This window comes from Trichomycterus rosablanca, chromosome 11 (assembly GCF_030014385.1).
Source record: "Trichomycterus rosablanca isolate fTriRos1 chromosome 11, fTriRos1.hap1, whole genome shotgun sequence".
Classification (NCBI taxonomy): Eukaryota; Metazoa; Chordata; class Actinopteri; order Siluriformes; family Trichomycteridae; genus Trichomycterus; species Trichomycterus rosablanca.
Genome location: NC_085998.1, coordinates 24,320,041 through 24,346,776, shown reverse-complemented (window position 1 = coordinate 24,346,776; position 26,736 = coordinate 24,320,041). Strand labels below are relative to the sequence as shown.

General features: G+C 36.4%; 1 protein-coding gene across 2 annotated transcripts; it reads right to left on the bottom strand.

Annotated features, from left to right (window-relative positions):
• Positions 1-241: 241 nt before the first annotated feature.
• alpk3a (alpha-kinase 3a) lies at positions 242-24,659 on the bottom strand. Of its 2 annotated transcripts, XM_063005313.1 has the most exons (14): positions 24,619-24,659; positions 24,101-24,358; positions 21,229-21,350; positions 20,820-20,937; positions 19,175-20,660; positions 13,000-15,184; positions 4,991-5,138; positions 3,418-3,545; positions 3,278-3,313; positions 2,898-3,172; positions 2,680-2,768; positions 2,372-2,589; positions 2,092-2,140; positions 242-1,899 (listed from the first exon to the last, which is right to left on the bottom strand). In XM_063005313.1, the coding sequence occupies exons 2-14, from the start codon at positions 24,229-24,231 to the stop codon at positions 1,551-1,553; spliced, it is 5,334 nt and encodes a 1,777-aa protein (XP_062861383.1). In that variant the 5' UTR covers positions 24,232-24,358; positions 24,619-24,659; the 3' UTR covers positions 242-1,550. The 2 variants fall into 2 exon arrangements, with proteins under 2 accessions (XP_062861383.1, XP_062861384.1); XM_063005314.1 differs by lacking the exons at positions 242-1,899; positions 2,092-2,140; positions 2,372-2,589; positions 2,680-2,768 and having other exon boundaries at positions 3,007-3,172; positions 3,262-3,313.
• Between the last annotated feature and the right edge of the window lie 2,077 nt (positions 24,660-26,736).

Genomic DNA, 26,736 nt, shown 5'->3' with positions numbered 1-26,736 from the left:
TGACCTGTTACCAATTCACCTGCTTATTGTCAAATGTTTCCAAATGGTGTAACTTGATTTTTTTGCTCTTATTTTCCCCTTGTCCCACTTTTTTTTAACAGGTAGCAGGCATCAGTAAAATCTGGTTATTTTTTACAAAATACAAATTGCGCAGCCAAAACATTAGAAGTCATTTATTTGTACTTTTGTCAGTTAAATAAAGGTTAAAAAAATGAAAGGAATGCACCATGTTTTAGATAAAATACCTTTATAGAGCACTTATTGTGATACAAACAATAAAATATTACAAAATAAAGTTTGTGATTTTAGCTTAGAATTTGGGAATATTGGGTGGCACATACGCTTTAATTTGGGTGGTGGGAGTATGGCATGTCTTCCTTGTGTGAACTTGTTTCTTTGTATTGCCCCTAATTATATATCCTGTGATGGACTGGTATACTGTCCAGGATGTAATCTAGCCTTGTAACTAGTCGTTCTTGAATTCGCTCCTGACCCACTATGACCTTGACCAGGATAAAGCGACTTACTACAGGTGAATGCAAAAATGAATTAATGTATGCTTAACATTTGCATTATTCATATAAAATATCTGTAAAAAAGTAAACAGAAAACATTTGTAATGTACAATTTTAATTTACAAAAACAAGGGCACTTCACAACAAAACAACAATTTTTATTATGCAGCTACTTTCTCCACTATACAAATATAAATATCATACAAGTAAAATTTATTCTATCACACTGAAGCATTTAACTTTTAGCATTTGCACCTTACCATTAGTAAACCTTTACATGTGTAAAATAAACCATAAAGTATACGTATTAAAATTGAAACTCTAATGTGGATTATGTGGAAAATGAATGTGTGCAAGATTTGGCATAAATAAGCATTATCAGTTGAAAAATTAAAAATAAACGAAAAACAACAAAAAATTAAAACCTATATAACAAAAGTGGTTTTCTCAACACTCTTGTACTGGCAATATGTTAGGATTATGTCCACATTTTCAAACACAAAACAATTAAAAGTTGAATCTGCTATAAAAAGTAGATCCAATAACATCTAAATCAAATTTGAAATTGTATATAATTTTCTATAAAGCTGCTTTGCAACAATTCATATTGTTCAAAGCGCTATACAAATAAAATAAAGTTGAATTTATATAAACTGAACATTATTAACAGATGTTTATGGAAGATTCTCTTTCCTAAATGTTAAAAAATACATTAAAGATGACTAGAAATTTCTGTTAAAATCAACTTTTACAAATACTTGCCATCTGTATTATGTTTCAGCATTTATACTGGTATAACTGTTGCCATGGGTTAATCCATATATTAATGTGTATTAATGTGTAATGATTTTTCTTACTGTGTTTTACCATGTGATATAAATGGGTAAATGCCATTAACAGAATTATGTCACAGATCAGTCTGTGATAAATTCAGCTGATAAACTAATAAAGTGCATCTGTTTGTCCATCCAAACATTGAAAGCAGAGAACATTTGTGTCACCTAAATAAAAGGAATTGCATTGCCTGTTTTTCTTTTACCTCATCCTAACAGTTTTTGGGACCTCCACAGTTTTATGTTTGGTAGCAGGTTTGTTCTCCCCATCTTCGCTAGTCTTTTTGGCTACTCTGGGACTAGAGCTGCCTTTCCGGACCGCTTGCGGACTAACTGAGCCTTTCTTCTGTAGCTGGGGGCTTAATGAGCCAGCTAGGCCTGCTTTCCTTGCCAGCAAAGGACTCCTAGATGTTTTCATTTTTGTCTGTTGCAGAGAATCCATAGATGCCAAGGGCCTGAGGCCTAGCAGCCCACAGTAGTAGTTGCACTGATGCTGGTTCACAAATTGTTCCAATATGTGTGGAGAACCTTCATCTGTTAGACCCTGATACCTAAAATATAAATATTAATTTATTTATTTAGGCATAAAGGGATCACATATAATAAACTATACAGTAAATGTATTAGAAATATAAAACATGAAATATAAATGTAGATAAGTTACATATACCATTAAATATATTTTGAAACATAAATGTATGAAAATATACATATACTGAAAGTAAAAGAATATGCAGACAAACCCTTTCAATTTGGTGACAATCCGAATGTTTGTAATCTTCACATCTACACCTAAAAATAGACAAACTTTTAGTACACACATTTAAAATTGTTAATACTATACTGTAATGCAAATTTCTTTCTAAAGTCTGTTTTGTGACATATTTAAAGACAGGTAAAGATCTATGTCCTATCTCTTATTGAAGACATCCAGTTAAGTTGGATAAGGAATTAAAGAATGTAATAAAACTCTGCAAGATCTCTAAGTAGGACTGGTCATCTTTCATCTTAAGCATGCTTTACCTTCTAGTCGGGTGATCAGCAGGTTGCCGTTAGTCCACTGATGGATCCAATGTTGGAACGTGCAGCATTTTTGTTCCACTTCAGATGTGGCTTGAGTGACCACTCTCCCAGTGTTATCTATCAGTGAGTATTTTAAGAATACTCCTTTAAGGTCTGCCTCTACTGTTGCATATGGAATATTGTTGGCTGGCCGGTACATTAAATAAAGAGGAATCACTCTGTTTATTAAAAGAAAATAAAAACATCAGTGGACTTACATTTGTGTCATGATATTAGTGCTTCTGTAAGTACCCAAAACATTTACTTACTCTAATAGAAAACCAAAGTTTTCAATCCCCCTGGCTTCAGCAGCAAATATTTTGCAGTATTCCCGAACAGTGTTTTGAATCTTACATTCCTAGGGGCACAGAAATTGAAAACTTTACACTTTTTTGACACTATTTTACACAATATTTTAACACAGTGGTTATAAAAACTCTCACATTCTCTCATTTTTACAAAGAAAAAAGTGACACAGTCTGTTTACCTGTTTGGTGGCCTCTAGGTTTGTAAAAGCCAAGCTGTTTTCCTCTTTTATTCCATACACAATAGGGTTCCTGACTTTGGCAATGCAGGTGCTTCCTGACTCAAAGACAGGGTCCAGGCCATAGATGACCTTGGCTTTGCTTGTCTTGTGTGTGCAGCCCTCACCAATCTGCACCTCCTCTGTCATGATGCGGCCAAAAAACTTATCACCCCAGTAGCCAGGGTCCACCAGACCTTTGGTAAACTGCAAGGGTGTCATCTCGATCTCCTCTCCCACTGAAGGGAACACGGAGCACAAGGCCACATAAGATGATCTATAAATAATCAATGCTATTAAAGCATTAAATTGGTCACTGTACACTTACTTCCAGTTGTCCCTACCTTCTAAATCATCCCGTAGGAAGAACTCTGCCAATACTGCCAAACAGTAAACATACAAAATTTTAAAGGAAATATACTTGAAAATAAGTTTTCAAAATGGTTCAAACTATTTTTTGAAGCAAAAGCAATTTATGGTTTACTCTCTGAGCTGAGTAAGTAGTCAGTTGTGTCATTTCCGTATTCATTCTTGATTGTGCAGCTGTACACACCGCAGTCTCTGTTGGAGGCCTGGACAATGGCCAGTGCCACTTGACTCTCATCCCCTGCACTGAAAGTTAATTCGTTAGATCATCCAATAAATCCTGAAGGGTTTCCCATTTAAATCGGTATGACAATCTTGTGCACACAAAGACCACTGTTTGTGAAAACGTATGTTACAGCAGTGCTTCTGAGTGTGTTTGGGTGGCATTAAAACATTTTGCTAACTTGTAGTTATTCTAAATATGAAATTGCCTGTGAATTTAACATGTTCAATAACTGAAAATAACTGTGTAAAGTATTTTTCATTTCACTTTGTTTTTATATAATAATTAAGGTCTGTGAGTATTTCTACATTTCCATTTTAATTAACTATAGAACTTATGGATAGTTTTTTTTCCCTCTTTTTCTCCGATCCCCCCCCCAATTTTCTCCCCTAATCTAGTCGTTTCCAATTACCTTGGTTGCGCTATGCTTCATACAACCCTCCACCGCTGACTGAGGAGCTTCGCAACTGACACGCGCCCTCTCTGACGCGTGATCAGTACCAACTGCATCTTTTCACCTGCAAGAGGCGAGTTCATATGAGGATAAGCTCTGGGCACGGAGAGCCACACCTTGATCAGCATTATTCTCCTGTGCTTCCCCCTATTACTCTGTGCAGGCACCATCAATCAGCCAGCAGAGGTTGTAATTGCACCAGTTATGAGGAACCCTGGTCCGGCTTTCCCATCCCTGAACAACAGCTAATCGTTGTTCATGAGGCCACCCAGCCCAGCCGGATGGCAAAGCTGAGATTCTATATGATGTATTCGAAATCCCAGTTCTGGTGTGCTAGCGTGTTTTACCCCTGCGTCACCTGAGCAGCCCTATGGATAGTTTTTAATACGCAAAGAATTACATAATTTAAAAATCCAGAATTTTTGATACATTCCAGCTTGCTTAAGATATTACTTATATCAAGATATTTAGCATTACAGTATTGAAGTTTGTAAAAAAATATATTAAGATTTTTAAACCCAACAATACTGTACCTACTGTCAATTACTGTTGAGGTAGAACTATGCAGAAAGTGAATTTATTCATTAAGATTAATAATAAGATTTCTGAATTATGGTTTGTTTACATCAGCATTTTATTTTAATAGAAGAAAACTATTCATAAGATGTATTTAAAAAAAAAACTATGATAGGTAGGTAATGTTAGCACACATCTAATAGCCAAACTAGTACTGGAATTTTTGGGGTCTGCAGCAGTTATTAAAACCAGATCACTGGTGGCTGACAGCCAGACTTCTATTTTTTACTTTGAAGTTTTCTGTCAAATATTAATTCAAATACCAGATGTCATTGTGTCATAATTTAGATAGTGATGTAACCCTTAAAATTATATTTTGTTGTTGTGTTCAGCAATCCAAGTGTTTTGTAATTCTAAATACATGTTGACAGTCTATTTGAATCACAAAAGTATGGTTGGACAGCTAATGTTTCATGTAGGAATTCGAAACAGACTTACCTTCTTTTGATCTCTGCAATCTCTATTTCATCCTTGAACCACTTGATGGTGGAGTCACTGAGCACATTGAAGAACTGACACCAAAGCTTCAAGTGGCTCATGGCATCTGAGAAGGATTCTCCTCTAATCTTGCGGATTACCTGAGGAGCTAAGGGGGGAGGGGGAAGTTACTTACAACAATTACACTAAGGGTAAGATACACACTGTTTTGAAAAGGTGTACCTACTTTATGAGTCAGAGTAGCTGCAGGTTTTCATACCAACCTTGCATTGAGCCAAACCTGATACAAACGATCAGTAGCTTGAAGCCCAACACCAATTACAGTGGTACCTTGTAACTCAATGTCCCCTAAACTAAGAATCTTTGAAACTCAACGCCCTCTGTCAAGAAATTTTTACCCTTAAACTCAACATTTATCTTACACTCAACATGTTCAGCTTTTTTTTTCTTAAAAAATTTATTTTTTTAATAAAATTTATTTAATTTAAATTAGTGAGTAATGCAGTAAAACATCATCAAAGTGCGAATATGAGAGGAATCTGCATTTGTGTGGAAAAACCGTCAAATACACTCTAAAAGTATCCAAATGTATCTGTGTTTAGCTGTTTTACTTTTAAACTTGTGTTATAGCTCGGGGTGCTGAGAAAATGTGAGAATCAGCTTTTCCGAGAGAGTCTAAAACACTTATTGTTAAAAAAAAAAGCTCAACGTGACTTAATGTATTAAAAGAACGACACAGGAACACTAAACTACGGTGGCCCGCTGAGTCAAAACACAATAACATTTACAAAACAAACAAAAGCTGACAGCACAACAACAACAAGGAAAAACGCGAAATACAATAAGACAACACAACAACAATAAGGAAAAACGCGAATACAATAAGACAACACAACAACAATAAGGAAAAACGCGAATACAATAAGACAACACAACAACAATAAGGAAAAACGCGAATACGTACAATAAGACAACACAACAACAGTAAGGAAAAACGCGAATACGTACAATAAGACAACACAACAACAGTAAGGAAAAACGCGAATACAATAAGACAACACAACAACAATAAGGAAAAACGCGAAAACAATAAGACAACACAACAACAATAAGGGAGAACGCGAATATATTAAGACAACACAAATGCTTTAAGGTGGAACGCAATTACATTAAGGGAACGCAACGAAATTAAGGAAACACGAATACAAATCTACAACGGAAATGCTCCCGGTCACTAGAGGGCACCTCTATCATTTTTTATCTGTATGAACACTGCAGCAAAAGAATCAAGAAGCAGAGCAGCGTAGTGCAGAGCATCTGGCTTCGGTTTTACTTTAACTTTCAGTGATATAATTCTAAATAAAATTCAGCTTTTTAGTGTCGGCGGTTTGACTGTATAGCGCTTTTTTGTTTTTTAAACATCAGGCAGCTATTAGCTTGCCAAATTTCTAACATATTTGCAAAATCAACTAACTTGAGTTTTAAACGGACTGTCATCCCAGCTAACACAGAACGTTCCCGTAACGTTAGATTTTGGTTCCCCTATGGTTATTTTTAGGGAACCATCCCATAACGTTATGGGAACGTTCTATTTTCGTTAAAAAAAATCAGCGCTGTTCCCGGAACGTTCCGGGAACTATGAAACCTAACGTTCTCTCATGGTTTTATGAAAACTAATAGAGAACGTTATCTAAAAGTTGCCTTAAGGTTTTCTTTCTTATGTGTTTAAAGTAACGTTCCAGTAACGTTCCCGGAAGGTTTTCTTATGATCTTTAAAGTTTTTTGGTAGGAACTTACCAAAAATACAGCCTTTTGCTTGAGATGGTCCATGTAGATCAACCTTTACTTACAAGTACCAACTATAAAACTATGAAACCTAACGTTCTCTCATGGTTTTATGAGAACTAACAGAGAACGTTAGTTAAAGCTTGTATAAGGTTTTATTTCTTATGTGTATAAAGTATCGTTCCAGTAACGTTCCCGGAAGGTTTCTAAGTTAACCCAGCTAGCACAATCATCTGGCCCAGTTCCCACTTTTCTATCGGCACAGTCGGCCGAGTGTCAGAATCGGCCAGAATCAATGTAGCCAGATCCGGCCCAGTTGTTACCACAGCTGGGTTTGGCTGGTGCTCGTAGAAACGCGTGCGCGCCGACGCTGGTTGTCCGGCTGTGGCCCAGCGTCCAGTCTCTGATTCAGCGGCGGCAGAACGAGCGTCACCATAGCAACAGTGCGACGCGAGCCGTTGAAGAAGAGTTCGTGTGAGGTAAATAAACATTTAATCTTAACAACTTTTTACTTAGTAAAATGTAAGCAGAAAGTATATTAATGAGTTTTGGATTAAGATAGAGAACAATTTGGAAATGAAAACTGTTTATGGTAATGTTATCTAGTGAGTTTCAGGTTAACTGGTAGTCTGAACTGAAACACTTCAGGTAACGTTAGCTAAAAGGCTAACAGTTTCTAGCATTAGACAACAGCTGCTAAATAATTAAAGTTCATTGAATACTGTGGATAACGTAAACTTAAAAGCTACAATAAGCAACAAGAACAACAACAATATAGTAATACAATAATAAGCAACAGACGACGTACCATCTCTGACTACATCCACAAGGTGGACCAACAAAGCAGGTGTGTATAATTTAAGAGTGGACAGTGAGTGGACACGGTATTTGAAAACTCCAGCAGCGATGCTGTGTCTGATCCAGTCATATAAGCACAACACACAGTAACACACCACCAACCACGTCAGTGTCACTGCAGTGCTGAGAATGATCCACCACCTAAATAATACCTGCTCTGAGGTGGTCATGTGGAGGTCCTGACTATTGAAGAATAAGGTAAAAGGGGGCTAACAAAGTATTCAGAGTAACTGATGGACGACAGTGGAACTGTAGAGCTACAAAGTGCACCTATAGATAGATAACTTTATTAATCCCATAGGGAAAATCAGTAAATGGTTAGTAAACTATATGGTTAGTGGAGCTGATAGAAAAAGAGTATACATATGTTTTAATGTTATGGCTGATCGTATATAATTTTATAACCCAAAGATTGTCCCTTGTATTTTTTGTAGATATTCAAGTGTCCACTACCATCACTGAGCCACATTTGCTTATTCACCTCTCATACATGAGTAAAAACTATGAAAACTACTCTGCAGCATCTAACAGCCGGTGTAGATCATCAGCCAAGGTCACAAGATCCAGCAAGAAGGTTCTGGGTTCGATCCCCAGGTGGGGCGGTCTGGGTCATTTCTGTGTTGTTTGCATGTTCTCCCCATGTCCGCGTAGGTTTCATCCGGGTGCTCAGGTTTCCTCCCACAGTCCAAAGACATGCAAGTGAGGTGAATTGGAGATACTAAATTGTTCATGACTGTGTTTGATATAACCTTGAGAACTGATGAATCTTGTGTTATGAGTAACTACCGTTCCTGTCATGAATGTAACCAAAGTGTAAAACATGAGGTTAAAATCCTAATTTAAAAAAAGGTTCACTTTTGTAATTGGTCTTATTTATAATATTCTGATTATTATTATTACACTACTTGCTGCAATTATGTTAATAAAATACTTTCTACTGCACAATGAACCACAGGGCAACCAAAACGATCCGTTCCCAGAACGTTCTGGGAACCAAAAACTAACGTTCCCGGAACGTTCTGGGAACCAAAAATTGTTAGCTGGGATATTGTGCCACGCTTTTACAGTTTAACATGTTTTAATGTCATAAACCATTTAACAGTATATTCACAATGTATTAGTTAGTTATCATTAATCATTTTAAGCGTACATATGCATGCCCATTAGTAATATTCTACGTTCGTTTGACATTCGGCATTCTGGTTTAAATAAGTGCTTGAAAAAACACCTAAGACTTATTTTATGAATTCTTACACATGAAAATAGGCAACATACTTAAAAAGCAATTTCATTTTAAATGTAAGATTACGTCTATTATTTAAAAAAGACTTTTAATTTTTTTTTTCAGAAAAAGGAATCCATTAAAGTGTCATATAATTTGATGTATTAATGTCAAACTAATTTTTATATACACACATCATTGTCTCTCACCTACTACAAACCTTGTACAAAACAATACAAAAATTGTCTTTCTTTTATAATAATTTTATTGTGCAAATAAATAAATACAAGTCTTGTATTATTTTATTAGATTAATGTCAAACCATTTTTATATAGACATAAATGAACAGATAACTGTAAAATATAAATATTATACAATTATTGATCTTAACTAGAAACTAAAATAAATGATTTAATAATGTAAAGAAGTTTGTAGGTGAGGGGTATGTACTGTATGTGTAAATATAAAATAGTTTACATTAATAAATTTAATCATATCAAATAATTCCATAATTTATAATTATCCTATATGAAATAAGGTAATATATCCGTTATGTCATATATACCTATACAGATGTTTAGTACAATGATCATACATCTTAACTATAAATTTAAATAAAATACAACTAAAAATGTAACTAAAAAAAGTTTGTAGTAAATGGGAAACATTGATGTTTGTACTAATAAATGAAATTATACGAGACCTGCATAATTCATCTCTAATATAAAATGATCAGATTTATTGATCTTTATTTAAAATTAATATAATAATAGTTTGTAGTAGGTGAGAAACATTGATGTGTTTGTATAAAAATGGTTTGACGTGAATTTATCAAAAGCTGAATTTTATTTAGAATTACAGCCCTGAAAGTTAAAGTTAAACCGAAGCCAGATGCTCTGCACTACGCTGCTCTTCTTCTTGCTTCTTTTGCTGCAGTGTTCATACAGATAAAAAATGATAGAGGTGCCCTCTAGTGACCGGGAGCATTTCCGTTGTAGATTTGTATTCGTGTTTCCTTAATTTCGTTGTGTTCCCTTAATGTAATTGCGTTCCACCTTAAAGCATTTGTGTTGTCTTAATATATTCGCATTCTCCCTTATTGTTGTTGTGTTGTCTTAATATATTCGCGTTCTCCCTTATTGTTGTTGTGTTGTCTTAATATATTCGCGTTCTCCCTTATTGTTGTTGTGTTGTCTTAATATATTCGCTTTCTCCCTTATTGTTGTTGTGTTGTCTTATTGTATTTCGCGTTTTTCCTTATTGTTGTTGTGTTTTCTTATTGTATTCGCGTTTTTCCTTATTGTTGTTGTGTTGTCTTATTGTATTCGCGTTTTTCCTTATTGTTGTTGTGTTGTCTTATTGTATTCGCGTTTTTCCTTATTGTTGTTGTGTTGTCTTATTGTATTTCGCGTTTTTCCTTATTGTTGTTGTGTTGTCAGCTTTCGTTTGTTTTGTAAATGTTATTGTGTTTTGACTCAGCGGGCCACCGTACTAAACCCCGCTTAATTATTACTGCTCAGAGGTTCTCTCCACTAATGAAATTCATGCACCATCACAAAACTGAACGTGGAAAAAGCGGAAAAGCAATTGTGCAGCTTCTTGTGTGAGTGCGCCTTTACTGAACGGAATACGGTATTCCAAGATCAAGCATCATAAGGAAGCAGATTAAGAAGCATAAGGAAACAATAAAGAAGTAAAGGTAAAGTGCAGGTTTTTATAGCCATTTGGCTATATTTATCACAGTTGTATGACGATTCCTTATGCAATGCTGTCTCATGACAATTCTCCAATGAAGTTTGGAACATAGTGGTAAACCACAAGTCATTACTGCTTGTACAGACTGAGCATTTGGTGAATCCTACTTTTATACTTAATCATGATTTCCTTAACTGTTACCATTTCACCTGCTTATTGTGAAATGTTTTTTAAAACACTGTACCTTAAATATTCTATCAATTTTTTTGTGTTGAATGCATCAGTTTCTAAACATTTTACATTTACAAACTATTTTTAAATAAAGATTCAATAGAATTAACAAATCACAGATTCTTCTTTTTACTCCATTTTACAAATTACCCAGATTTTTTGGGAATGGGATTTGTAGTTTACAGACATGGGTCTATAAGAATAGAATAATTTATACTGCATTGGCAGGACAAAAACAACCCATAACATCCAAAGAACTGTCTGTGGATCTCTAAACTTAAACTGTGGAGAGATTCACAAGAGAAGTCTCAGTAAGCTTGAAATGGAAGAAGCTTGGCACAACCTTGAACCTAACTATAGTTGGCTAGTCGGCCCAACTTGGAATCTAATCAAAAAGGGCCTTAGTTAGGGAGGTAGGAAAAATCCACTGTCATTATTAAACAGCTTTAATACACCCCTCACATTTCTGCAGATATTTAAGTATATCTTTTCATGGGACAACACTGACAAAATGACACTTTGACACAATGAAAAGTAGTCTGTGTGCAGCTTATATAACAGTGTAAATTTATTCTTCCCTCAAAATAACTCAATATACAGCCATTAATGTCTAAACCACCGGCAACAAAAGTGAGTACACCCCTTAGTGAAAGTTCCTGAAGTGTCAATATTTTGTGTGGCCACCATTATTTCCCAGAACTGCCTTAACTCTCCTGGGCATGGAGTTTACCAGAGCTTCACAGGTTGCCACTGGAATGCTTTTCCACTCCTCCATGACGACATCACGGAGCTGGCGGATATTCGAGACTTTGCGCTCCTCCACCTTCCGCTTGATGATGCCCCAAAGATGTTCTATTGGGTTTAGGTCTGGAGACATGCTTGGCCAGTCCATCACCTTTACCCTCAGCCTCTTCAATAAAGCAGTGGTCGTCTTAGAGGTGTGTTTGGGGTCATTATCATGCTGGAACACTGCCCTGCGACCCAGTTTCCGGAGGGAGGGGATCATGCTCTGCTTCAGTATTTCACAGTACATATTGGAGTTCATGTGTCCCTCAATGAAATGTAACTCCCCAACACCTGCTGCACTCATGCAGCCCCAGACCATGGCATTCCCACCACCATGCTTGACTGTAGGCATGACAAACTTATCTTTGTACTCCTCACCTGATTGCCGCCACACATGCTTGAGACCATCTGAACCAAACAAATTAATCTTGGTCTCATCAGACCATAGGACATAGTTCCAGTAATCCATGTCCTTTGTTGACATGTCTTCAGCAAACTGTTTGCGGGCTTTCTTGTGTAGAGACTTCAGAAGAGGCTTCCTTCTGGGGTGACAGCCATGCAGACCAATTTGATGTAGTGTGCGGCGTATGGTCTGAGCACTGACAGGCTGACCCCCCACCTTTTCAATCTCTGCAGCAATGCTGACAGCACTCCTGCGCCTATCTTTCAAAGACAGCAGTTGGATGTGACGCTGAGCACGTGCACTCAGCTTCTTTGGACGACCAACGCGAGGTCTGTTCTGAGTGGACCCTGCTCTTTTAAAACGCTGGATGATCTTGGCCACTGTGCTGCAGCTCAGTTTCAGGGTGTTGGCAATCTTCTTGTAGCCTTGGCCATCTTCATGTAGCGCAACAATTCGTCTTTTAAGATCCTCAGAGAGTTCTTTGCCATGAGGTGCCATGTTGGAACTTTCAGTGACCAGTATGAGAGAGTGTGAGAGCTGTACTACTAAATTGAACACACCTGCTCCCTATGCATACCTGAGACCTAGTAACACTAACAAATCACATGACATTTTGGAGGGAAAATGACAAGCAGTGCTCAATTTGGACATTTAGGGGTGTAGTCTCTTAGGGGTGTACTCACTTTTGTTGCCGGTGGTTTAGACATTAATGGCTGTATATTGAGTTATTTTGAGGGAAGAATAAATTTACACTGTTATATAAACTGCACACAGACTACTTTTCATTGTGTCAAAGTGTCATTTTGTCAGTGTTGTCCCATGAAAAGATATACTTAAATATCTGCAGAAATGTGAGGGGTGTACTCACTTTTGTGATACACTGTAGATGTTAATCAGATTTTTATTCTTAACTTCTTAAATTGTGGTGTGTGTTATGGGTACATAAGTATCTTAAATTCAGTGACAATAATAAACATGTTGTGTACAGCACAGTTTTAGTTTCTGGGTTGTAAAATGTACATGTGTTACCTTTGTAGGGGTCTAGCTTCTCTTTTTCCTCTGGCTTGCTGTCCATGTTTGACCCAGTTATTTCTTCTGAGACCTCCTCCTTGGGTTTTGGCACTTCCAGTGTGGCCTTCCGACGAACTAACAACGGTGAACGTTTTTCCATTGGTGGTGTTTGTTGCCCACTCTGAAGCTGTAGTAAGGCTGCTCTGCGCGCCTGACTGGGTGACATGTATGGGCTGTCTCTCTTGCTTTGGGATTCAGATCCCTCATCTTCAGACTTGGTTTTAGCAAGGTAAATTTTTCTGCGAGCCCCAGATGCTAGTTCTTCTGGAGTAGCAGATGGAATAAGGGTAAGGCTATCTCGTCGCTTCATTTTGGGGCTACTCTCACAAGACAGAGTGGATGTGGGTGTGCTGCCTCCACTGTCTTCTCCTTTCTTCTCACATCCATCCCCTGATGCAGCGGAAGTAGATCCCTGGCTTTCCAAGTTGGGGTTATTCTTTGCCATAAGCCTTCGTAAACTGGCTGGGCTGAGTGGAGGAAGCGTGGGTCCCACAGGAGTTGTTAGGCCTAATTTCTCCATAGCAGGTTTGTCCCTTTGGAGCTTGTCAGCATCGGTTTCCGTTTTTATTTCCTTGTCTGTGCAAACCTTGTCTGTATCAATGCAAGTGACATTCTGAAGTGTTTTTACTGAACCTGGTTGAATTGCAGTCAAGTTCACCCTCTCAGACATATTATTTCCTTTCTGCAATGCCGCTTTCTCAGCTCCACCTGTATCTGGACTGACTCCATAGTCTAAATTACTTACTGCCTTTCTAAGCATGTTAGCCAAAGAATCAGGTGATGCCTCCTTATTTTGTTCTGCAGTGTTTTCTACATGTGTTATTTGCTCAGAGGAAAGCGCTTGTACTTTGTTAGCATTGTCTGTGTGAACTGTATCATGGGCTGGTTTTTCATGTTCATTGGAAGATGTGACATCATCAGCACACGCTATACTAATTGTAGGGATACTACTGCTGCCATTTCCTCTACTCCACCCACTACTGATCTTGGCAGGTTCATCTTTTTTACACACCACAGCCTCCAGGTTTTGTGGTTTTACTGACTGGTTTCTCTGGTCAGAAGGCAAGCCATCAACATTTCTGTCTTGTTGAACAGGTGTATCATTCACAGACTCTGTTATTATGACAATGTTGTTATTTTTGCTTTCATTTGGTGCTATTGTGGCATTAACAACTGGTTTCTCTGATTGAGATTCTTTATCTTTTAGTGGCTGTATTACTTTCTCATGTTCTGATACAAGAATATCTGTTCCAGGGTCATTGATGGATTCCTCATGTTTGACTTTTTCTGGGACTGTAACCTTTATTTCTGGAGTAGGTGGTGTAGATCGCATCTTTGCTACATTTTTAATGACTGTTTCTCGTGTGTCTGGAAGAATTATAATTTGAGGAACTGCAAATTGGTCCCTGGACTCCACATGTCTCTCTGACTGGGATTTTGTATATATCCTTGCTTTATTTTGCCTTAATCCTAAATTAGCCTCTATACCGTCAAATTCCGATTGAATTTTCTGTTTAGAAACTGACGAATCGGTGGATATACTTTTTGTAGGTTGGTCTTTGCCAAAATGTGTGTTTTCTGTGTTAGCTTCTTCTTGAATATTTGAATCAGATTCACATGCTCCCTCATTTAAACTTCCTGACACCTCAACACCATCTTTCATAGACTTCTTTAAGAAAACAGTTGCTCCTTCTTTTTCCAAATGTATCTTGTTTTTACTTTCATTTGTGACTGAAAATCCCTCTTGTGGTTTCAGAATGTCCTTTTCTGCTGCTTTCTCTACAACAGGAGCCACACTTGTGTCTCTTGTGTCTGAGGTACATTCTGTGTTCTCATCCACCATTATATCCTTCTTGTTCTCAGTCTTGCTAGGCACCACACAAGATACATGGCTGACGGACTGTGAAAGCTGAGCCTCAGGATTGCTTTCAGTGGCTCTCAGTTCTGTCCTGTTTGGCCCTGGCAGGTTTGCTGCTTGCTCCAGTGTAAAGTCTGGAGTATCGTCTTGTTCCTTCACAGCATGCATTTCTCCACCAGCTTGTGTCATTTGATCTTTGGTAGCAGTACATTCCTGTTCAACAGTCTCGCAAGGCAAATCAACTACACCCCCATCTTTATTAACTTCTATATGGTCATCTGTAGCCTGGAGACATAAACACACAGTTGGTTAAAGCAAATTGTAAACACTCTATACACTATATATAAAAAAGTGGGTTTGCAAACTTTCAGGAGTGAAATAGGATGACTGTACATAAATATAAGGGACTTTGTATTTTATTATTTATAAGTAGTAAAATAAATCACATAGGACACTGTTTTTGTTGATACAATGAAGCCTAAAAAACATTAGAAATGATAAAAATCACCTGACTGAGTGAATAAGTTTGCTAAAAGTAAAAAAAAAAAGATCAATAACAATAATTTTAGATATTTAAATTTAGGACAACTTCAACCTGGGTAGTTATAAAATAAAGATTTTAAATTACTTTTTAATTAAAGAAAAGTAATAGAACACCAAGAGGCCCTGTATAAAATGTTAATTTCAAACAGGCGATGTCAACAGGTTATTGTAATCATGATTTGGAACAACAGCAGTATCCATGACAGGCTTGAGAAGCAAAGATGGATAGATGATCTCCAGTTTGTCAACAAATGCATAAGGACAGTTATGGAAATGTTAGGGAAAGACTGCTCCTTTTTGGAAGGGATTTGCAAAAGTCTCCCTCTACAGTGCCCAATATCATTAAACCAGTTAAGGAGTCTGAAGGAATTTCAGGGAGTAAAGCGCAAACCTAAGCTCATCACTCGTGATCTCCGATCCCTTAGACAGCACTGCATCAAGAACTGTCATTCATCAATAATGAATATAACCACATGGGTAAGGGATTACTTTGGCAAACCTTTGTCAAGCACTACAATATGGAGTTACTTTCAAAAATGCCTCTTAATACTTTACTGTGCAAAAAAAAAGCCTTATCCATGTTCTGAAGAGCCATTACGTTTTCTGGGCTCTGAGGCATCTGGGATAGACCATCACACAGTGGACCCATGTATTGTGGTTAAATTGTAATGAAAGTATTTCAGATCTTTTTTGGCAGAAATGACGTTGTGTGCTCCGGACTAAAGACAATTTATCAGCAACAAGGCCAAAAGCCAGGGTCTGTCATGGTATGGGGTTGTTTCAGTCCCCTTGTCAATGGTAATTTACACTTCTGTGATGGTAGCATTAATGCAGAAAAGGACATTGAGATTTTAGAGCAACATATGCTGCTTTTAGGACGACATCTTTTCCAGTGACTCCCATTAATTTTTCAACAAGACAAAGTGAAACCACATACTACACCTATTACAAAGGCATAGCTTAAAGAGGGTATGGGTACTAGACTGACCTTCCTGTCTACCTTAAATGAGAATGTGTGGAGAATTTTAAACCGAAAACACCTTAAGACACATTTTCAAGAAGAATAGGACAAAATAGCAAATGAAACACTTTAATGCTTGGTGTTCTCTATGCCAAAATGTCTTTTAAGTATTGTGAGATTAAATTAAAACATTACAAAGAGTTTATCTGACCACAATGTTTACACAATCATTTTTTGCGTCCAACTTATACAGTATGAGCTCGGTTGGAGAGAATACGTCTGTGTTCCTGCATAGACTTAATAAATAACTTTCTTTTTCACTTTTTGAGTTTGAGTTGCATGTCTTGATGAAGTGGCAGACTGTGTTGAGTGACAACAGTTTCTAAAATACTTCTGAAGCCCATGTGGCTATATTCATCACAGTAATATCACGGTTTCTCATTCAATGTCATCTGAGGGCTTAAAGGTCACACATTATTCAACTGTGGTTTCTGGCCTTGCCTTGAGTGTGCTGCAATCATCAAATTAAATGTTCTTTTATATTCACAAAATACAATGAAGTTGGTCACAAAAAATGTAAAAAAGTATTTGTTAGTACTTTTGTCTGTAGTATAAAGGTTTAGGAGAGTTAACAAATCACAGATTCTTGTTTTTTATTGCATTTCACAAAATGTCCTCACTTCTTCAGAAGTGGAGTCCTACAAACAAGATCTTGATCTTATTTGATAACATTATAGTACTGTAGAGTAAAAACATATGGAATGTGTAAAATTATATAATTACATAAGTTCTATGAATGTGAATGTACTTAGTCATAAAAATGCTGTCTGTTCTCATATGAAAATGATAAGAAAATCTATGAGTCTATGAATGGACACATTTTTCAATGGACCTACATGACATCTTCCTCTTGGTTAGCAGAAGTGATACTTTAAAATAGAGAATAGCAACTGATGTAGTAAGTTCCCACAGACGGTGACAACAGACCAGGTGCAATGTGTAAACCAAAATAGAGAACCTAATGAATTAATGAAACTAGAACTTTCTGTTGTTATTTTTCATTTGTTGATAAACACCCATCATGCATTTCAAGTCTGCAACACTTTCAAAAAAGTAGCATTTACCACTTCGTAATGTTCCCAGAACACTTAAAGATGTTTCGGCACTGAAGATACTAAGCGATAAAATGTTTCAGGTGTTACTTTGTCTTACTCTTCCTGCAGACATGTTTTAAGGTGTGCAGCAGTGTAGGTTGTCATTGTCCTTTTTTGTTTTAGAATTCTCCACACATTCTTTATATTTAGAAGTGGTCAAGACTGCAGGCAGTCCAGTCCGGTACCCATACCCTCTTTCTTTGCAGCCTTGCCTTTGTAATGTGTGCAGCATGTGGTTTTGCACTGTCTTGTTAAAAATGCATGGACGTCCTTTGAAAAAATGTCGTCTTGAAGGCAGCATATATAAGGACTGCTTTTAAACAAATTATGATTACAGCTATTGATCAGCTGTTGACAGCACCTGTTTGAAATGACAACATTATTATTTATTATTTTATAAAGGCATTACTAGGTGGGTTGCACATCTGAAATGCAGGAATGAATGTAAATTAACATTAAATGAAGCTGTCCAAACAAAACATGAAATATTTTGGGTTTATACTGTCTGCAGTGAGATAAAAGTAAGAGTCAAAGTAAATTTAATAAAAACTGTTTCATACTGTCTCAAAGTTTTGATTTGAAAATTATTATTAGTTTTATTGTTACTTTAAATTAATATCAATAATACATCATTATTATCATTATTAATTCTACATTATATCATTAATGAATATAATTAACATTATATAATAATAAGGACAATAATCCAATGCATACAAGCAAGTCCACCTTAAATGGCTCAAAACAAAATTAAGGTTTATTTTTTATTTATATGGTTGATTTAGTAGCCAACGGGGCAATTACTTTTTCACAAAGGATCAGGTAGAGCTAAACAGCATTTTCCCTTTAATAAATGCAATTATTATTTTAAAAAGGCATTTTGCATTTACTTTAATCTTTGTCTAATCTTAAAAGTAGTTTAATGATCTGAAACATTTAAACATGACAAATATGCAAAAGCAGAAGTTATTGGGAAGGGGCAAAACTTTTTCACAGCATTGTAAGTTTGTGTATTTGGTGACATATATACACTACTAGTTTTATTGTGCTCTAATATTGTGCATGTGGTTGCTCTGTAGTGCTGTTGACGCACTGAAACCATACTCTCACCCTCTTTCCAGAAAAGGTGAAAGAGGGTCAGTCTCACACTCCCCCTCCCTCTCATTATGACAGAGGCTTTAAAGGGCCAGTCAACTTCAAAAATGATTTAAAATGTTAATTTTTATTGTTTGGTGTAAAAAGAATAGAACTCTGTGTAAACATTTTGCTTATTTGAAAAGCTTCTGTAATTAACTGAACTTGTTCTGGGAAAAATGAGAACAGATTTATTAAGGTGCTTTTTCCATGTGCATTTACAATATACTATAAATAACAATGACAATAACATGAAACTAAGCTAAAATACCCATTTATAAAGTGCATCCAATGTGGTATATAGACCGTGTGGTCAGAGAACCTAGTGTGTGCTATGCTGGCCTGGGATTGACTCACGTCTTGTCACACAAACACACTATCTATAAATAGTAAGTGCTTGCTTTTGATGACGTAACCGTTGCAGCTGTCCACCTACAGTGGCTACATCATGTTATTGTGGGGGAAGAGAGGAAACACACTTACCTCAAAACATGGGAATAAGGGTGTCTTGGTCCAAGATTCTGAACTTACTTCCTCTTCTTTTTTCAAGTGTCCCTGATCTTGGTAGGTCTCTTTTTTAGTATCAACACTCTCATGATGAAGAGTTTGGGAAAGATGTTCTGTATTATTGGTAGTAGATACAAGACTATTATCACCCGGTTTTAAGCTTACAGCCTCAGTGTTAATCTCTAGTAAGTGTGGGGTATCCTGAGTTAACTGTCTATTCATATATGGCTCTCCATTTTGAAGCTGCTGACCTCCCTCCATGGGTACAATCTTCTCTGACACCAATCCGGATGTACTCTCTGGTTTTCGTGGTTGTATTTTTGAGATATGTAAATGTGTTTCTGAATCAGTAATAGATTCTTCTTTTTCAGCAGTCAAGTCACTGAGATTCTTTGATGAGTCAGTGTCTTTTTTACCTTTGCCAAAGAATATGTCTTTTAGAGAGTGAAACACTGAACTGAGGGCAGACTTGTGCTGATGGTCAGGTTCTTTGTGTACGAGTGGTGCCTTGGCATCAGAAGCAGTTAGAGCTTTATGTTCATAATCAGGACGTTTTCTGCTTTCTTTCTCTTCTATACTCGACCTTTCTTGTTTGTGTTCCCGGGATCTTTCCTGTGAGCGTTCCATTTCTTCAGCTTTTATCTTTTCTGTATCCTTCTCATGTTCTCTTGCTTGATTTTTGCTGGTATCTGTGCTAACTGAGTGTTGTGATGTTTCCAATGTCTTATGAGGTTCCTCATTACTTTGGGATTGAGAAGAATCAACAAGGAACTTTGCCAAACTTATTGCCTCATGTGTATCCTTTCTTCCTCCTGCACCTTGAATAGACTTAGTGGTAAGAGTCTCGTCAAAACCATTGGAAATCCTGATATTTTTTCTGATTACTGTCGCTTTGGACTGTGTTGTGCCACTTTCTGCCTTTTCACAAACATGGATAAGCTCCTGATTACCATTCTCTTGAGTTCCATCCATACTTAGCTGCTGATTGCCATTCTCTCGACATAGAACAGAGATCATTTGTCTGTCATTCTCTTGACTTAAAACTGAGTTCTTTTGCTGACTATCATTAGATATAGGGGGTTGCACTAAAAGGCCATTCATCTCCTCCTTAAGAGCTTCTGTCTTTTTTACAGCTGGTTTCTCATGTTGTGTGCCAATGTCCTCTCTATCCTGGACAGAAGGAGATTCTACTTCTGAATGTTCCACCTGCAACCTGGTATTCCTAAAAGCGTTGTCCTGGTTGATGCCCAGTTGTTCCTGTTGAACATTTTCTTTTACTTGACGCCGACTTTCATCTAGCTCTCGTCTTTTCAGGTCAGCTTTCTGTTTGAGCTTGGCAAAGAACCTTTGGTGGATTTTGAACTCACTCATGGTGCCCACCTCTAATACCCCAGAACAAGAGACAATACCCTTGCTGTTCCTGGCTGAAGCCTGATAGATGGCTGCATCATCCATTGTACAGCTACAAAGAAATCTCAATCATTTTCCATTCACCTTGTGAAAATTCTCAAAACATGTAATTTAAGAGATTATGTAAAGCAAGTGAGCAACATATAGTACACATATAGACACAGGTTATTAATCATACCATTTATCATGAGGTGACTTTTTATCAACATACTTGTAAATGTGGAGTGTATGGGTTTTTCCATTGCGATGAATTTCATATTTGGGAAGTCCACAGTAGCGGTCTAATTCCATGTCATCTTTATACCAAGTTAGTTCAGGGATTGGATAACCTTTTAAAGCAACACACAATTGTCATAAGCACTGAAATGTAACAGTAAAATGCTGTTTTAAAAGCATAAAATACACTAAACAGGTTAGTCAGATTAATGCAGAGTTCTATACAGTCAAAGTTTACAGATAGTTTGTTTTGTTACACTTATTTTATAGTGATTTAATAAGTGATTTACAAGTATAAAGTATAAACTTTTTCACATTAACAGAAGTTAACAAAAGCTTTTGCAGAGTTTGTATTAATCATATCCCAAAATTATTATTTTAAAGTAAAAGCAGTGTAGGCCTACCTGTTACCACACAGGTGAATTTCACATTGCATTCCTCCGAGACTGCTTTGGACTTGATGGTAGTCTCAAAACATGGTTGGGTTTCTTCTGTCAGCTGAGACATGACAGTACAAAATGTGCTCCTGAATATGGAAAACCATATAAATTGACCTTTAACTTACAAAATATGAAATAAAATACACAGTTTTAGAGTTACTTAGTATGTGTTGCATCAATCAACTGTCCCAAATTATATACTTTTGAATAAAAAAAGGGAGCTATATTATAAGATGAACTTGCTTAGTGATTCCAGTAAACTCAGGTTGCAATATTAAATAGCATTCTTCATAATTGCATACAACTTTGCATTCATTCATGTTTTTGTGACAAATCAGTGTTTGAGTAGTTTTGTACAAAACACAAGTACAACATTTACAACTTCGTCTGCTTCTGTTTAGAGAACTGCAAACAACAAAAAAACTTGGGGTATTGGGATAGTTAAAGGGTTGTTAGATATGCTATTAGTTCAAATTTTCTTTTAAAAGTTTGTTTTACCTCGATGCTTTGTAGTTTGAATACCTGTATGTTGAGTAGCTATTTGGAAAAGGCAGACCAAAGGAACTTATAAGACAGGGGTATCTGCATTAATACTTGCATTACATATATCTACACTATACGGCCAAAAGCATGTGAACACCTGACCATGAGCTTGTGTGATATCCTATTTTAAAATCATGGGTATTAATATATATAACAGACCTTCACTCTTCTGAAAGGTTTTCCACAAAAGGTGTGTCTGTGTGAATTTGTGCAGATAAAATCAAAGGGTATTAGTAAGATCAGGCATTGATGTTACACGAGAAGTCCTGGCTCGCAATCTACATTCCAGTTCATCTGGGACATCTGGGTTGGGGTTAGGACACTGTGCAGGCCACTGAAGTTTCTCCACACCAAATTTATCCAACCATGTATTTATGGACCTTGAATTGTCCACAGGAGTACAGTCATGCAGGAACAGGCCTTTCTCAATTTGTTGTCACAAAGTTGATATCATACACTCTGTTTTATTAATATGATTATCATATAATCAAATATCATATAATTTATTTTATACACCTGTTAGCATTGGGTTTGGCTCAAATACCTGAACTTAACAATCACGGAAGGTTGTCCACATACTTTTGGTAAATAAAGTTTGGTAAATAAAGTTTAATATCTAGCGTTGAGTCTATGTCAACAAAAAAATGTATGATCTTTTGGTCACGTTTGGTTTTGAATAGATATAAAAAACAAATCCTAGGAACTGTCTAGGGGTCTCCCTGATCTAATTGTGGCAGAAAAAGAACAAGGCAAGGATATTTAAATGATATTAAAAATATAAGAAGTCTAGCACACTTTTGAAAGCTCTTAGCATTGGCCTTGCCACAAAATTGGGCATTCAGGCAAGAAAAGCCTTGGTCAGGGAGGTAAGAAAGAATTTAATGATTACTCTAAAAGAGCTCCAAAAGTCCTGTGCAAAGATGTGAGAACCTGTTGGATGGACAACCATCTCTGCAACACGTCATAAATTAGACCTTTTTGCAGTGGTAAGATACAAGCCACTGTTAAGTAAAATGCATATGACTAGTTTGATAAACAGCATGTAAAGGGCTTTAGGGTTAGGGATGAATAGGGAATTGAGGGATGGATGAATGCAGCAAACATTCATCAATCAATCAAATACAGCAACATCCTTAAAGACATATATACTATACCAGAGTGCTCAGAGAAAGACTGAGTGACAGTTTATTCTTCAGCATGACACTGAACCAAAGCATATAGCAAAAACTACACTGGAGTGGTATCAGGGCATGCCCTTTCATGTCTTTAAGTAGCCCAGCCAAAGCCCAGACTTAAACCCCATCAAATCATCTGTGGAGAGACCTGAAGATGGCTGTTTAAAGACGCTTACCATCATATCTGGCAAAGCTTGAGCAGATGAACTGCCCAAATTCAACTGTGCAAAGTAGATACATATCCAAGTACACTTGTAGTTGTAATTCTTGTCAAAGGGGCTTCCACAGAGTTTTGGATAAAGATCTAAATACTTTTGAAAATAATAGGTTTTAGTTTTTGATTTTAATAAATTTCATTTAACTTTCATTGTCATAAAGGGTGTTTAATTATACATTTAAGGGTAAAACTGATAATGGTATTTACTTACATTTAAATCCACAACACAATAAAGTGAGCAAAAAGGCAAGGGGTCTAAACATTTTCTGATTCCAATCATTTATTCACTTTCACTAGTAATTTATTTTATAATTAATTTTAAGTCCAGTTTTAAACACTGGGAACACACCCTTGACAAGGTTCCAGTTAATTTTTACTTACACATATTTAAATATTCACAAGGGACAATTTAAAGTAGCCAGTTTACCTTGGAGAATGTGGGATAAAAATGAAGCACCCAGAGAAAATCCACATAAAGAGAATGTATAATTTCCAGCATGAACTCAAGACACAAGGAACCATGTTGCTGTGGATCTTCCACTTTAACAGCTGCCTCACCATGCCATGTTGCCTTAAATATACTGTGGGCTTTTTAACGTTATATCAGCCCTATGTTTGAATAAATAGTATAAAAGTTGATATATATCATAATCATAATGCCAAAGTAACTCAGCCCATTTAAGTTTATTTAAGGTTATTAACTTATGTACTATGAATATTAAAATTATTCATGGGCAATAAAAATGCATGATTGATGCAGATTAGTATAAATATTGTAGCTATTTGGACATGGTATCACATTAAATTTATAAACAAACTTTAATTACAACAATAAAATTAAGTTTTTTTTCTATGTTAATTCCATTATATGATCTTTCAAAATGGACAAAATCTCCCCTACCTGTTTTCAGGCCGGACACTTGAAAGATAGTTGCGGCCGTCCAAACGTGGTGAAGGGGCATTGTCCCCATTTTGACTGCCTGTTCTCCCATTGCTTGAATAAGAACGGATCATAGGCCGGCGCGATGTCATTATCCAAAAAATTAAAAAATAGTCTTGTGTTTATAGTCCAATGGGAAATTCTGGCTGGTAGAGCTCCACTCTCTCTGTGGATATTTTATTTATCAAAAAATGCACCACTATACTGACACTGGAGCTGCTAAAAGGAAAATAACATTTAAATTCAGTTTGAGAATTATAAACATAATAAATATCAAACATTTTTGAGAAATAAAATCTTTACCAGTTTCTTTAGACAGAGCATTTAAGTAAGTTAAAAATAGGACACATTAATTGTGAATCTAATTTTAAAGTCGTTTGTATGTAGTACTTCCTAACTTTCAAAGTTTCTGACTGTTTTCAGAAAATATATTTTTATTCACTAAAATACATTCATAAATAAAAAAAATGCATATTTACCATTTGTCTGTTTTCCCCAGTCCTTTGGAGGCTGCTGTCACTGTAGCAAAGCACTGCAATTGTCAATCATGGCTGACCATGTGGTGCTTGAAGGGCCCTATTTATAGCAGTTCTACAAATAGGTGGCAGAGCACATCACATTTTCCGAATCTAGCCATTGCTCCAAAGCCACTTGCATGGACAATCCAAGATAGACTTAGAGCTGTAATTAAACTGTAATTTATAGTTACCAAAGATTAGGTATTTAAGGACAATGTTCAAGAGACAATGACTGATGAAGTTTAAGATAAATGGCAAGTAGATGAAAAGAGAGATAGACCCGTGTAAATAATTCCTTCCTGATCACTACATGGACTAGAGTGTATGGTTAGGACAGCCCCCTTAAAAAGATCCCACAACACTATTGCCCTAGCACACTATCAGAGCCAAAATACTTGGCCATGGCTCTAGTCCTGTTGCTTCATTTTCCAAACATAAAGGAGTTCTGGTTACAGGCTTCCACAGAAACACACTTACACTATGTGCATGCATGACAGACACACACACTCACACCAATCGACCAATCGAATTTTTATGTGACTGTTTTCGTTTATACTCAGATCGTAACACGGTTTTACTTTCAAATTAAATAAATAAATACTGGCAATCTCTGTTATTTTACAGGCTCATTTATAATAAAATTGGGTTACAGGGTGTCATTATTTGAATTCTACAAACATTTCAGCTTATATTTATAGAAAAATTGAATATGGGTGATATATACAAAACTTCCGGTTAGCTGTAATAACTCTTCAAATGTGTGTTTACCTTAAGTGGAGTCCACCTGTTGCATTTTGAATTGATTTAACATAATATGAAAAGGCACACATTTGTGTCTCTACAGGCCCACAATTTACACTGCATTGTCAACCAAGCAAAACCAACCCATTAAGTCCAAGGAACTGTCTGTGAATCTCTGCAATCAAACTATAGCAAGACATAGATTAGGGCAAAAAAAATGAAACTTAGGCTTCAGGTCTTTCCAGGACCATGTTGGACTCAACCAAACAACACTGGAGTGGCTTTAGAGCAAGTCTTTGAATGTCCTTGAATGGTCTAGCCAAAAGCCAACTTAAACCAAGGCCATAACCACCCCCTTAATATTCAGATATCTTAAATGCCCTCCCCCCAATATACTGATGTAAGAAATATAAATAAACATATTCCACTCACTAGCTTTGAGTAATGCTGTAATCTGTCAGGGCTTACTATTGTATTACCGTACCACCAGCACTTTACTTCAGCGAAGTCTTCACAGCAGTTCTGACTTGCATGAAAAATGTTAACGTTAGTATGTAATTTTGTGCTTGAATTGTAATTGTGAAAATTAATACAATTTTACTAAAAAGGCATCAGTTTTGTAAAGTAGAAACAAATATTTTTGGTAAAAACAGGTCAATTTGCAGTGATAACATTAGCTATCATGTTATCTGGAGTGTTAGCCTCACATTTTTTCAGTGACCAACAAATTGGCGTATTTAGCCAACGTTAATGTCTTAGAAAACCCACACGAAATCTCATTATAGTGTCATTCATTATAGCAATGCATGTGTAATGAAGTAGATGGTAGTATCTTTCATTTATTGTGTGTTTGTATAGTATCCTGTATACAGTAGTACAAGAGATGTTTATTGATTCTTGATGTAATAATCGTAGAAAATCAGATATGGTATATCATGATAAGAAATACCAGTTGTTTACTGATAATATTTTTTCAATCTTCTCACTGGTGTGTTCAGGGTAAAAGTGACATGGAGGTGAGTGAGAAACTAAGCAAATGTTAAAGATGAGAAGACAGCAGGGCAAAGGAGAGAAGAGATGACTGGAACAGGGGAGAGGAAGTGGTTATGGGTGTACTTTATTAATCCCTTGTCTATATACTATTAGCCATTACTGTAAAAAGTATACAGTTAAAAAAAATAAATAAATAATAAGTTAATCTCACTTACCCCCCTCAACCTGGTGATTTGGTCCCTCTGGCTATGACCTTGACTTAAACCACATAAAACATTTGTAAAAAGGCATGAAGATGGCAGTTTATAGATGCTCCCATCCAATTCGGCAAAGCTTTAGAGGATC